Source organism: Leptosomus discolor, chromosome 18, assembly GCF_034619465.1.
Source record: "Leptosomus discolor isolate bLepDis1 chromosome 18, bLepDis1.hap2, whole genome shotgun sequence".
NCBI classification, from domain to species: Eukaryota; Metazoa; Chordata; class Aves; order Leptosomiformes; family Leptosomidae; genus Leptosomus; species Leptosomus discolor.
The window spans coordinates 13,184,560-13,198,113 of NC_141408.1; the positions used below are offsets into that span (position 1 = coordinate 13,184,560).

A 13,554-nucleotide genomic window follows, 5' to 3' on the forward strand; every position below is an offset into this window, starting at 1 on the left:
TTTTAGGGAGATTTGGTGTCAGCTGTGGATGGTGGCACTGCTCCCCTGGCACGAGGCTGAGCAGGGAGGGCTGAGGCCAGGTGGGGACAGCAGGGTCTCCGCCACTGGCGTTGGGTGGCCTTGAAGTTGGGTTTAAGAGGGTGGCTGGGACCCAGGGGTGCTGGGGACCGGCACAGAAGCATCCAGGCCCCTCTCCGTGTCTGGCAAGCTGGCGGTTCACTGCACCTGTCCTGGCACCACCCGATGCTCCGAGGCTTTTTAGCGCTTTCCCCGGGAAACGCCGCCCTTCTGACCCCAGCTCTGTGCCATGCCTGAGCTGCTCTGATGCGTCTCGACATGCATCAAGGTGAATCACTGTCCTGGGTGACCCCAGCAGTGACAGCTCAGGTGCCCTTGCTGCCACCCGCAGCTCCCCCTGGGGCACCGTTAACTCTTCACCTCCCCAGTGATGAGGTGGGGAAGCTGAGGCAGGGATCCCTGCCAGGGATCCCTGTGGTGGGCATCATCCCTGCTTCTCCCATAAGACCCAGCCGGAGCAGCAGTTTGGAACCTTGTGGGGAAGCTTTAATTGTTGGGCACAAAAGCGTTGCGTTTTCAAACCGTCTTTCACGGGAAACCAGGTTTCTCCCCTCAGAGAGGCTGGGGGGCACTGCTGGGGTGGTTGTGGGGCACTCCAGGGTGGGGAGCAGGAAAGGACCTGGTGTGCACTGGGACGGAGGAGGCTTTTGTCCTGGGATGGAGGTGTGTCCAAGGGCTGAATGTCCTCCTGGGCTGTAACCAAGCTGTGTGCTGAGCCCAGGGGGGGCTGGTGCTGGTGGCAGCGGTGGTGGTGATGATGGTGGTGGTCATACACCCCCCCCCCCCCCCGGACCTGTCTTGCCACCTCCTTGGCCAATGGTGCTTTGCTGGTCCTTGACAACTTGACAACCAGACAGGAGCTGGGCTTGGCTCTGCCCCGGGGCTCCCTCTCCCCTCCTGTGCTCCCCGCACTGGTCCTGCTCCCCCGCAGCACCTACAGGGGCCGTGCTGTGGGTGCCTGGGTGCCAGCCCAGGGTGGAGTTATGCTAATGCTGCTCCCCATCCCTCGGCGCAGCCGGTGCCGCTCGGCATCTTCTCCCTGCCACGGGCAACGCCGGCTCTGCCATGGCCACCTGCCCTGAGCTGCAGCCTGGGCAAGAGGTACGGGGGCAGCGTCCCTCCCCGGTGGGGCAAGAGATACGGGGGCAGCGTCCCTCCCCGGTGGGGCAAGAGAGAGGCCAGATGAGGATGGGGGACCTGGAGCACCCTGGTGCTGCAGGGAGGCGCCACAGCCGATGCTCCGTTCCCGGGGCGGTCTTGCTGGGGGTTGCGCTTGCTGCAGGACCCCCGAGGATGCGGTGTGCCAACTGCACCCCGTGCCACACAATTGCCAAGGCCGTCGGCTTCTTTGGGGTAGGGGACGAGGGGGGTAGCCCTGAAGGGGTGAGGGGTAGACCTGAAGGGCTGGAGCCCTGTGGGGTGGAGCAGCAGTGGGGCTGGGAGCGCTCGGCGGTGGCGGCATCACCTCCCACCCCTGTGCGGCCCCCAGCTGGGCTGGGCTGTGGTGGGGGCTGGTGCTGTGGCCCCCCGAAAGTCAAGGTCGGTGAGGAAGAGGATGCTGTGGTCACCGACTCGCTGAGCGCTATCGACCCGCTGGGGGAGGGGGGAACACGGGGGGGGTCTGCAGCCCCTGCCATGGGGGCACTGCCCACCCAGCCTGGTGTTGTGGCCCCCCGCCCCGTGCCGGAGGCTGCAGGGGCACCGAGGAGCGGGGGCAGGCGTGTGATGCACAGCCCCAGCAGCGCCGTGACCTTGTTTCCAGCCCACTAATTCGGTGCATCTCGCCTTGCCGCTGGCACGGCTGCCCTCCCCACCGATGGAGCGGGGACATGGGATGGGGGAGGACACGTGTCCCCATGGAAGGCTCTTGCCTTGAGGCCATGATCTGGGGAGGGGGGGGAAGGGGGGCACTGACCTCCATGTGTAAGCCTACAGGGTTGGGGGGGGGGGGGGGTGTGTGTCCCCCAGACCCTGTGTGCCCCCTCATTTGGGGGTCTCCGGCTGGGATCTCCTGGCAGTTGCCATGGCGGGGCATCGGGAACTCTGGTGCCTGCTTGGCAGGAGGGCTTGGTGCCGCAGGAGCCACTGCCGGACGTGCCCTTGGGAACGCGTCTCCTCCCGCCAGCGCTTGTAAACAGGATGTGGAGCCGTCCCAGTCCCGGCGCCCCGTCCCTCATCCCAGCCCTGCCACCCCACGGGGACCCCACCAGCTTGGGGACCGCTATGCCCAGGCCCCCAGGCCCATGCCTGCACCAGCTCCAGGATGGGCCGAGCTGGGGCGAGGGGTTGTCGGGGTCCCGGTGCATGTGAGGACACGGCCTGAGTGCGGCCGTGGGGTTTGAAGCCCCTTTGAGCAGCAGGTTATGTTGCCCCGAGCCCTTTGCACGTGGAGTTGGCGACGGCTGTGGGTCAGGTCCCCTGCCCTGGGTGTCCCCTGCAGGGATGGGAGCCCCTCGTGCCACCGCCTGCGCTGAGACCCTGCGAATGGGCACGGAGGGGGGGGCAGAGGCAGACCCCTGCCCACCCTCTGCCTCCTCCCTGGGTCTGGACCCCACTGCTAGTTCTTCCACTGCTGCTATTCATCTCTTCTTCGTGTCTCTCCCTCCTCCCCGCCACCCCCTCCCCACCCTCCTGGCAGGCCATGGGGTGCACAGGGATCCTGGCTACCCCAGAAGACCCCGAGAAGCAGCAGGGTGCCCAGGGGGAAGGTCTCCATCCCTGTCCCCTGGAGTGCCAGGAGCTGGCTGCCACCCCCGCGCCGCAAGCTGTAAGCGCCCGGGGTGCGTGGGACCGTGGTTGTCCCCACTGCCATCCCCACAACTGTCCCCGTGGCTGTCTCCAGGGTGGTGGCCGTGTCTCCCCTTTCCTCCCATCCCTGCCATCCTTGGGGTGCATGTGTCTGGCTGCTGCAGCTTGGGGGGGGGGCTCGTGATGCTGACTTGGGTGATGCCGACTTGGGTGATGGCACCTCGGGCTGGCGCTGCCACCGTCGGTGTCACCTCCTCCCTTGGTCCCCAGATAAAGCGTCTCCTGAAGGAGGACTCGGAGGAGGCTGAGCTGACCCAGCTCCTGCGGGATTGCCCCCCGGCCGACAGCCCCAGGAAGGTGGAGCCCCCAGAGAGCCGGCGGGAGCCCGGCCACCCTCTCTGCGGCGTGGGCAGGGTCCCCCCTGACGAACCCGTCGACGAGAGGGATGCCAGGATCTTTTCCCGGTCTCGGCCCTTGGATTTCCAGCAGCACATCGCCGCCCCCCCCGCCCCCCAGCCCCAACCGCCCGCGGAGCCCCTGGGGGCAGCTGGACCCCTACGACTCCTCCGAGGTGCAGGATGTGTCCGCGGGGGGCATGGGGCGAGGGGCTGCAGGGGTCACGGCGGGGGATGTTCCTACCCTCCGAACCCAAGGGGTTTGGGCAGGCATGGCTGCATCCTGTGGTGCTCCAGCCGTAGGGGACCCCTCGGAGGTGGGGGGGGGAGGGGAGGGGGTGGCCTGCCGGGATGGGGGAGGTGGGATCGTGGTGTCCCTATGTCCCATGTCCCCTCTGCCTGCAGGATGACAAGGAGTACGTGGGCTTCGCCACGCTGCCCAACCAGGTCCATCGGAAGTCGGTGAAGAAGGGCTTCGACTTCACCCTCATGGTGGCAGGTACAGGGAGGGGGGGGCGAGCCTGGCGTGGGGGATGCTGACCCCACTCTGCATCCCAAAAGTCATGGAGTGTTTGGTGGGGGGGTATGGGCTGCCCCCCGCGCCTCCCCCCCCCCCCTTTCCTCACCCTTGTCCACATGTCCCAGGGGAATCCGGGCTGGGCAAGTCCACCCTGGTCAACAGCCTCTTCCTGACGGACATGTACAGAGACCGCAAGCTGCTGAATGCCGAAGGTGAGGTGGGGGCACAGTCCCAGCGGTGGGGTGTCCTGGGTGTCCCAGGGGGTTGGCAGAGCCCTGTGCTGCTCACGGGTGGGCTGCAGCCCCTCTTCCAGCCCAGCTGGACTCCTCTGGGTCTCCAAAGCGGCGGGCGGCACATGGCCAGCTGCCTGCCAGCGCTGGAGGCCGCTCCAAGGCAGCAGCGACCCCCCCCCCCTCCCTGCGGGGGCTTTGTCCCCATCGGGAAAACAAGCCCCAGCTTGTTGGGGATCGGCCGGAGCCGCAGCAAATCCGGGAGGCTGTGGACAGTCGGGGTCCAGGGCACAGTGCCGTTTCAGCTGCAGCCAGGTTTTGAATTAAAATCGCCCAAACTTGCCCAAATCCCCAGGGGTTCGAGGCGGTTGTTTGATTTGTTTTGACGTGGTGGTTTCACTTGTTTCCGCTGCTTGGAGTGAAAGCCAAAGCGCGTGTGGCCACACGCACGTGAGGCCACGGGTGTATCCCTGGGGGTGCAGGGAGACGGAGGGGTCCTGGGGTATGCACAGTCCCGGAGGTGCGGGATCGCAGGTAGGGGGTACAGGGAGCCAAAAGTGCTCCCACAGTGATGCCCAGCCCCAGCAGACACCCCCCCTGTGCTGCCAGAGCCAGGCTGTCACCAAGGGATGGGTGGCTCATCCACGTGGATGTGGAGTGCCATGGCATGGAGCGGCATGCCGGAGCTCAGCCTGCGTTGGGGCTGATCCTGCAAAGCCACCCCAGCCTCCCAGAGTTGAGGGGGGGGGGTGTGTGTGTGTGACCCCCAGGGGCTGCAGAATCTCACCCGTGTCATCCCCATCATCTCTCGTCCGGGCTGCCCCCGCCCCCTCCCCGTCGGTGTGTCTTCTGCCGCTGCAGAGCGCATCACGCAGACGGTGGAGATCACCAAACACGTGGTGGACATCGAAGAGAAGGGCGTCAAGCTGCGCCTGACCATCGTGGACACGCCGGGCTTCGGTGATGCCGTCAACAACACCGAGTGGTGCGTCCCGTGGCGGGGGGTAGGGGGGTCTCCTGGGGACCAAGGCGGCACCACTGTGGGTGCCCATGGCGGTGTTGAGGGGAGGAGGGTTCAGGGAAAGCCTGGGTGGTCCCACCGCGGCGTCAGACGATCACCTCCCTGTCCCCACAGCTGGAAGCCGGTGGCTGACTACATCGACCAGCAGTTCGAGCAGTATTTCCGTGATGAAAGTGGCCTCAACCGGAAGAACATCCAGGACAACCGAGTCCACTGCTGCATCTACTTCATCTCACCCTTTGGCCATGGGTACGGGCAGTCCCTGCCTGCACTGCTGGGATGGGGGGCGGGGGGTGGGCGGGTTGGGGAAGGGGCTTTTTGGGACAGTGCTCACTGGGCTCCCCTCCACAGCCTCCGGCCCCTGGATGTGGAGTTCATGAGAGCCTTGCACCAGCGGGTGAACATCGTGCCTGTGCTGGCCAAGGCTGACACCCTGACCCCCACCGAGGTGGAGCGCATGAAAAACAAGGTAAGGGGAGGCTGGCCCAGGCTGGAGGCATCCCAGCGGGTCCCTGGGGGTGGGGGGTGCCCTTGGGTCCCTGCTTGGCTGGGGGCTTTCTCCAGCCCCTGCCCGGGCTTTGCCATGGAGCATCCTCCATGCTTGCAGCACTGTAGAGGGCCATGTTGTCCATGTGGCCCCCAAGGACCCGTCTCTGATGCTCAGCTGGGGGCTGGAAGGGTGTATGGGGGTGTCCATGACATCTAGTCTGGGGGCTCCTGCAGGGGGCAGGGTTTTTTGGGCCCTTGGGCGACACCAGGGCTGTGTGGCACTTTCCACCCCATTTCTGAGGGCCAGAGCCCTGCCCTCAGCAGGACTGTCTGCCTCCAGATCCGGGAGGAGATTGACCAATACGGCATCCGCATCTATCAGTTCCCTGAGTGCGACTCGGATGAGGATGAGGAGTTCAAGCTACAGGACCAGGCACTGAAGGTGGGTCATAGAATCATACAACGGTTTGAGTTGGAAGGCACCTTTGAAGATCATCGAGTCCAATCCCCCTGTAAAGGGTCGGGCTCCTCCAGCTCTACCCTTAGGCAGGCAGAGCCCCGTGGCTGGGGGGACGTGTCATCCTGGGGGTACCCTTGGGACTCTTTGGGGCTATGCAAGCCCTCCTGCAGCCCCAGCATGGTGGGGCTAAGTACATACCACACTACCCAGCCACATCACCAAGACCCTGTAGGTGCCACCTGCAGCTTGGTGGGATGGGGCTGGGGTGGAGAAACCCATGCCGAGACTGCTGCCGTCCCACCTGGGGTGCTCCGTAGCTCCCAGGTATCTTGGCAAATGGGTGCTGGGTACGGCCGAGGAGATGTGTGTAGAGGGATTTGGGCCAGAGCAGGCAGGACCTGCTAACTCCTGCTGTCCTCTTGCAGGAGAGCATCCCCTTTGCCGTCATCGGTAGCAACACGGTGGTGGAGGCCAAAGGCCGGCGCGTCCGCGGGCGTCTCTACCCCTGGGGCATCGTGGAAGGTAACGCTGAGCCGTGGCACGGGCGTCCCACCAGCTTCGGGGGGGCACAGGGACACAGCGTGCCCCATCTCCACGCTGCTCAGCCTTGAGAGGGGAGGCTTAGGGGGGATGTGGGGGGGGCTGGCTGTGGCCCCCTGACCCTGAGCTCCCCCCTCCCCGCAGTGGAGAACCCATCCCACTGCGACTTCGTGAAGCTGCGGACGATGCTGGTGAGGACCCACATGCAGGACCTCAAGGACGTGACACGGGAAACCCACTATGAGAACTACCGCACCCAGTGCATCCAGAGCATGACCCGTATGGTGGTGAAGGAGAGGAACCGCAAGTACGGGGCCGGGAGCGGTGGGCTAGGCTTGGGGGGGGTGGGCCGTGCGTGTTTGGGGGGGGGTATCCTCCCTCTTTGGGGTCCCCCCAGCCCGTTGTGAGAGGTGATCTTGGGGGGGCTGGGGCTGTGCGTAGGTGCCTGCTGGGATATGTGGTGGGCTGGGTGAGGAAGCCTTGGCAGCGTGGTGGGGTGCCCCAGTGTGGTGGAGGGTCTTTCCAGTGCCGTTGGGCTGGGGCTGGCTTGGAGGGGGGCGGGGGAATGCTCTGGCAGTGAAGGGGGACCCTGCTTCCCCCCAAGGCTGGGTCTGTCTTACGGGGGATGCTCCAGCAGCGATGGGAACCCTGTATCCCCCCAAGGCTGGGGCTAGCTGGCAGGGCAGGGCCAAATGCTCCAGCAGCAAAGGAGGACCCTGCATCCCCTTGGGGCTGGTTGCGGGGGGTGGTGCTCCAGCAGCAAGGGGGACCCTCTGTGTCCTCCTGGGCTGGGTCTGTCTCAGAGGGTCCAGCAGTGAAGGGAACTCTGTCCCTGCGGGCTCGGGGCTGGAGCAGGAGCCAAGCAAACAGCCAGCGCTGGGGCTCTGCTGCCGGCACCAGGGAGATTCATGGCAATCGCATCCCCTTTAGCCACCCCAAGATGCTGGGGAGAGCCCCCCCCCCCCCCCCCCCCCAAAGCAAAGACCCTGGTGGAACCCTCCAGCCAAGGGGCTGGAGTGGTGTGGGAGCGAGCGGAGGCTCTGTGGGTCACGGGGAGGGGGCTGAAGCAGCGGTGAGGGGCTGGTGGCAGCGAGAGGCACCTCTAAGCTGGTTTCTTCATACGTGCCGCTGGAGAAGGCGGCATCCCTCCACGCTGAGGCTGTGCTGTGCCGACTGCTCTGCTGACTGAGCCAGGATCCGGCCGGGGCCATGATGGGCCCCCGCCACCCTCCTTCCCCTGCCCGTCCCCCTGGCTCCTACATAAAGTACTTGCTGGTACCCAACGCTGTCTTGGTCCTTCTGTGCCCACGCAAGGGCCAGGCAGCTGCTCTCGGGGAGAGCCGGCCCTGGGGTCACCCACCAAAGTTGCCCTTGGGGTGCCGGCACCCCCCGGCAGTGCTGGGAGGATGTTGTGTGCCGGGGGGGGGGGTGTCACCCCGGCTCACCCAGGCAGGGTGGTGTTGGGGGGGGATATGTCACCCTTTGGTGGCACCTCGCTTTTCCCAGACAAAGGCTGCCCAAGGGAAGGGCTGCAGGGTGGGCACCCCCATCCTGCTGCTCCTCCTAGTGGGATGCGATTTTGGGGTGCAGTAGGCAGGCCTGCTGCGTTTTCTAGGAAGGCAGGTTTTCCTGGGCGGGTGAAGCTGCTTGCCCCGCTGCTGCTGCCCAACTCAAGCCTTGTCTTGCTGCCAGGGATGGAAGGAGCTCAATACGCTTCCCCCCCTGGGTGTCCCCCACAGCGAGGAGCCGTGACAACGGGCAGCAACTTCCAAAGCAGCTCAAAACACGGCCAAAACCCATCCCCTTGCTGTGGCACCCTGCCACAGCCCCCCCCTGGCACAACAGGACCCTGCAGGGCAGGGGCAACCCAGCCCACCCATGCGACACCCGCTGCGTCCATCACCCCTTTGCACGCGGAGGGGCTGCGGCGGCGGTGGCACGTGGCAGCACGCATGGATGGCAGCGTCCCAGCCACGTGGTCACCCACCGGGGCAGCACGTGGCATCCACAGGGACCCCAGCTGGTCCCTCCCCATTGCCGTGGGCATGGGAGAAGCCATCGATTCGGCTGGCCGCCATCCTGCGCAGCGGGGTGGCCCCTGTCGAACGCCTGCAGCTCCCTCCAGCAAGGATGGGCTGGGACGGGAGCTGATGCTCTGGAAGAGGGATGTGGAGCATCCCTGGGGCTGGCTGGGCAGCGTCGTGCCCGGGGAGTTTGTCCTGTGGTGGGGCCGCGTCTGTTGGGGTGAAAGGAGATGCTGAGTTTAAGATGTTTTAAAGCAGCAGAGAAAATGTTGGGCGAGGAGAGCCCGACCCCCAGCTCGAAGCACCCAAGCAGCGCTCTGTGCCCTGGGGGGGGGGGTCCCTGGCACCCCTTGCTGTGGCGGTGCCTCCCTGGGTCCCCCCCAAACTGGTTTGCAGTAGGTTGGGGGTGCTGAGGTTTGGGGGGATGCCTGGGGCTACCCGTGTTCCCCCCCCACTTGCTGGAAAAGGGATAAGTGGAGCCCTGGCCAGGGAGGCTCATGGTCTGTGCAGGTGGGTGTTGGGTACCTACAAGGTTTGGGGTCTCTGGGGCTGCAGCACCCACGGGAGATTGTTCCCCACGGGGGACAGGCAGGGCTCTGGCAGCACTCTCACCTTCTCTCTCTGCCTGCAGCAAGCTGACACGGGAGAGCGGGACAGACTTCCCCATCCCTGTCATCCCGCCAGTGCCAGACGCGGAAACGGAGAAGCTCATCCGGGAAAAGGACGAGGAGGTGAGTGCGGGGGAGGGCTGAGCCCCCAACCCACCGTGCCCCCAGCCCCAGCGATGGCACAGCCCTCAGGGGCCACCCTTCCTGCAGCCCCCCAGCAGCCGCTGCTCCTCAGGCCACGGTGAGCAGGTGTTGGAGGGGCATCGGAGGGTTCTTCCCTCTCCCCAGCCCCCAGCTCTTGGTGATCCCAATTCACTTGGGCTGCTTGACCCAAATACGTTTGCGAGGGAGCTGGGGTGGCTGGAGGGTGCCAGCACCCCTCCCTGACCCCTGCTCTGCTTCATTCCAGCTGCGGCGGATGCAGGAGATGCTCCAGAAGATTCAGAAACAGATGAAGGACTCGCACTAGCCCCCTCCTCCTCCCCTTCCTCCTCCTCCTCGCCCCTCCTCGGATCAGAAATGTTTACATCACGCCTCATCCTGCCCCAGCCCCGCCGTGAGACTCGGTACCAACACCGCACCCACCACCTTAAGCTGCTGCGGTATCGCCTTATTCCACCGGCCAGCACCCATCCCATGGGGCCAGATTGCTTCGGCTTTCCCTGCAGGTCTGGGGAGGGCCCCCAGCCAGCCTGCCCCCCCATGTCGTGTCTCTTGTCCCTGTGCCACCTCCTGCTGCCTGCTTACAGTCATTATGCTCAGCTAGGCCCTGGCTTAAGGATAAAGGAAAGGAGGAAACTGGTCCCAGACCCACCCCCCGCCGCCCCAACCACCCAGCTGCCCTGCTGTGGGGACAGGGTTGTTCCACCCCTGACCTTGGTGGGCATGGAGGGACAGGAGCTTCTGGAGAAAGTCCCTTGAACCCTAAATCAGAGACTGTGTCCCCAGCCTGGCCCCCACCTTGATGTTGGCCCTGTAAAGCAATAACGACTGTCCTGTGCCCTCACTGTGTCCCGACCCAGGGCAAGAGCATCAACATCTCGCTGGCATTTCAGCCCCTGGTGTCACTTGCTCGTCTGTGGTACCCCTCTGTGTCCCCAGGCTGTCCCTGTCCCTGCTGCTTCCTGACAGAGCATCACTCAGTGTCCCCCAAGTATTTCCCCCCCCCCATCCCTGTTTCTTCCCACCAAAGCACTGCTGCGTGTCCCCACGTTCCCCCGTGCCCTCCTCATCAGTGTTGCTACCCTGCAGAGCGCTGCAGCGTGTTCCCCCCCAGGCTGCCCTCAGCCGCAGAGTACTGCCATGTCCTTGTCTCCCCTCAGGGGGTCTCCATCTGCGTTGCTGCCCTGCAGAGCACTGTGGTGTGTCCCTGTGTGTCCCCCCCCCCCCCCCCCAGGATGTCCCCATCTGTGTTGCTTCCCAGCTAAGCACCGCTGCCATGTCCCTGGGGCAAGCCCTGGCCGGTGCCTCCTGCCTGGTGGCTGCAGGGCATCCCTGGGGAGATGGACCCATACCCCTCCCCCAGCTCCCTGGTGTCCCCCCACCCCGGGTAAGGGGAAAGATGAAAGGGGACGGCAAGGCTGCAGGGTGAAGGCAGAGCAGGGAGCAGCGGAATCCCTGGGAGCTCACCGGCGTGGGGATGCGTTCCCTCCGTGTCAGGCTCACCTGACCTGTGGTCCCCCGGCTGGGTTCGCCCCTGGGCCAGCAGTTTGCATCCCGGCAGCTTGGGCGATGGGGGCTGCATCTGGACGAGGCCCGGGATGGGTGCTGCAGGGTGCTGGGGCAGCATCCAGCGTATGCCACCCATGTCGCCGTGCCAGCCGGGGGGGTCCCTTGGCCCCCGCGGGCAGGGCCCCGCACAGTCTATTAGCGCTTTCCTTTTTTTAATCTTGCTATTTTCTTACAGAAGTACCTACCTTTGCATGACGGTCATAGAGGCATTTATTAAAGGATAAGCAGAGTATAGGTTTATAAATTCTTATAGAGCTAGTGGAAATATTTTTATCCCTCCACAACTGTTCTCAATAAATACGGCTGACCCAGCTTGTCTGCAACCCCGTGTCGCTTCTGGGCGGGCAGTGAGCACCCCACGTCCCTGAGCAGGTGAGGATGCTGGGGTGGCGACGGTGGCCAGCCTGTGGCCTCTTGCTCCAGGCTCTTATTTCCCTGGCAAGAGAATGGATATTGGGGGGGGGGGGATTTGCACCACACCCACAGGGGCACCCAGCTTAGGGTGGGGTGGGACCCAGCGCTGGGGATGAGTGGGACACAAAAGGCAGAAGCACCCCTGCCTGCCACTGGCTTGTGTGTGTCCCCCCCCCCGCTGACGTGCTGCCTTCGGGTCCCATGGCACTGGGCGCTGCGGGTGTTGGGGCTGTGATGGGAATTGCGAGGCCGGAGCAGGGAGCCTGAGCCAGGGATGGAATTGCCTTCCCCATCCTGCCCCCAGCTATCCTAATGCCCCCCCACAGTGGGGTGAACCCTGCTGGGAGACACCCCCATGGGCACTCGGCAAGGCTGGGCCTCCCCTGGGAGGGCCGATGCCCAGTTCCTCCAGTTTGGATTCACAAAAAGTTCTTGTGCTCCCCTCTGCTGGCACTTACCCCCCCTGCCTATAGCCCTGCCTGGCCCCACCCGGGTCGCCCCCCCCCCCCCCCCCCCCCATTCCTCTTTACCCCCATACCCCAGCCAGCTCTGTTCCCAGCTGCAGGGCTTTGCTTGGGAAAGAGACCCCGGGGTTAAGTGCTGAAAGGGAGGTGGGTGCTCCAGCCCCAGCGGTTCCCCGCCTCCACGTCCCCCTGGAGAGGACAGCCCACAGTGCCCAGTGCCACCCGGGGCTGAGCTGCTCCATAGCTCTTCCCTGCGGCCACCTGCACCCTCCCAGCTGGGAGGACGGCTTGGGATGGGCCATCCGGGAGAGCCCCGTGGGTGTCCCCAAAAGACCACAGCAGGGACGGAGCCCTCGCGCACCTCGTTGTCCTCGTCCAGGCCGCGCATGTCGGGGGACAGGTCGGCCGCCCGCTGCACCAGGTACTGCAGCTTCTGCTGGCACTGCTGGAGCTTCTCCTCCACGCTGCTGGCCTCCACAGAACCGTCCTGGAGTCAGAGAGAGAAGAACCACCGTGGTGGGGGAAATGAGCCCCTGGGGGTGACGGCGGCTGGTCACCGTGCTGTGCTCTCGTGCCACCGAGCAGCGGCTGGGGCCGTGCTCACCCCAGCACGGTGCCAGTACCTGGCCGGGCACGGTGATCCCACGCAGACGGGCAAAGAGGCTCTCGATGGCATTTTCAATCTGGAGCAGGACCTGCTGGTTCCTCAGCACCGGGGCTCGCAGCTGCTCCAGCCGAACCTCTTCCTGCTGCGGGTGCATCCTCAGCTCCTCCAGCCTCCTGCAGCCAAACACACTCACATCCGTACAACTGCGTAGGCGTGCCGAGACACCCCCAAATCTGCTGCAAAAGCTGCTCAGGTTGCCCCCCCCCCGCCGCCCCCAAGTGCGGAGCAGAGATGCTGCCTGCAACCCAGCTCCGTGCTGCTGGTCCCACTTCCCACGCCAGGCAAGGAGCAAGGGTCCCCCTGCTGCCACAGGCGGGAGCTTTGGGTGCCCTGCCAGGAGCAGAGCTGGGCGAGCACCCTGCCCAGAACACCTCCCGGTGCAGGAGGGGTGGGTGGCTGCAGGGGGACGGAGGAAGGGGTGCCCTGTTGGGACACGCATGATGCACGTGTCCCCCACGAGGGTAGTGGCGCGCTTGGCACGACTGCCCTGAGGCCAGCAGCAGCACCTGTTGGTCTTGGGGGACAGGCGAAACTTCGGCTCGGCCTTGCTCGCAGTCCTTGATACACTTCTGCAGGCCCATCGAGGACTTCTTCTGCGCCAGGAGCCTTCTGGGGATGTCCTGGCCGGGGGAGAGCACAAGGACTCAGCCCGTGGCGCTCCGGCACTGTTTGTTCCAGCAGTGCCCTCTGCTGATAGCACTGGATGTATAGGTCCCAAGAGGGGCTTTTTTTCCCCGCAAGTATTTTAAATCCAGCTCTCAAAAAATCGTTTAGCTCTAAAAAGACCAAGAAAGAAAAGCTATGACGCTATTTTGTTGTTTTATTAAGCTACAAGTTGCACATCGGCTTTAAACAAGCAAACGCAAAATATCTCGTGGCAAAGGTGTGAGTATGCATGTCTGTCATTTCCTAGCTACGTTCTCATCCAAGAATTAAGGTGGGAAAATGGCATTTGGAGAACTGCTTAGGCATCTTAAGTCTCCAATACAATTAACCTACTAAAGGGTTAAGCCATTCTCTTGTGCTTGAAAATTAATTCAACAACTCATTAAATGCATCTTTCTTTTTTTTTTTTTAGCTTGTGAAGCACCAGTACCTCCAGTTTACGCAAGAGAAAGGAAGGCCGTACTATTGCACGTGTATTCTGACAACTTCTGAGCGCTCC

The 13,554-nt window shown here is 64.2% G+C and overlaps 1 protein-coding gene across 1 annotated transcript; it reads left to right on the forward strand.

The window, feature by feature from the left end:
* Positions 1–1,143: 1,143 nt before the first annotated feature.
* SEPTIN4 (septin 4) lies at positions 1,144–9,582 on the forward strand. Its single transcript, XM_086475360.1, has 12 exons — positions 1,144–1,179; positions 3,097–3,397; positions 3,627–3,720; positions 3,867–3,953; positions 4,833–4,956; positions 5,107–5,241; positions 5,344–5,461; positions 5,822–5,923; positions 6,367–6,463; positions 6,626–6,788; positions 9,137–9,236; positions 9,523–9,582. Exons 2-12 carry the CDS (start codon positions 3,272–3,274, stop codon positions 9,580–9,582), a joined length of 1,206 nt encoding a protein of 401 aa, XP_086331486.1. The 5' UTR covers positions 1,144–1,179; positions 3,097–3,271.
* Positions 9,583–13,554: the final 3,972 nt, after the last annotated feature.

Coding starts and splice junctions, on each gene's coding strand:
- SEPTIN4 (XM_086475360.1), top strand. CDS start 3,272: ATGCCAGGATCTTTTCCCGGTCTCGGCCCTTGGATTTCCAGCAGCACA. Junction 3,721..3,866: donor CTTCACCCTCATGGTGGCAG/GTACAGGGAGGG, acceptor CACATGTCCCAG/GGGAATCCGGGCTGGGCAAG. Junction 5,924..6,366: donor TACAGGACCAGGCACTGAAG/GTGGGTCATAGA, acceptor GTCCTCTTGCAG/GAGAGCATCCCCTTTGCCGT.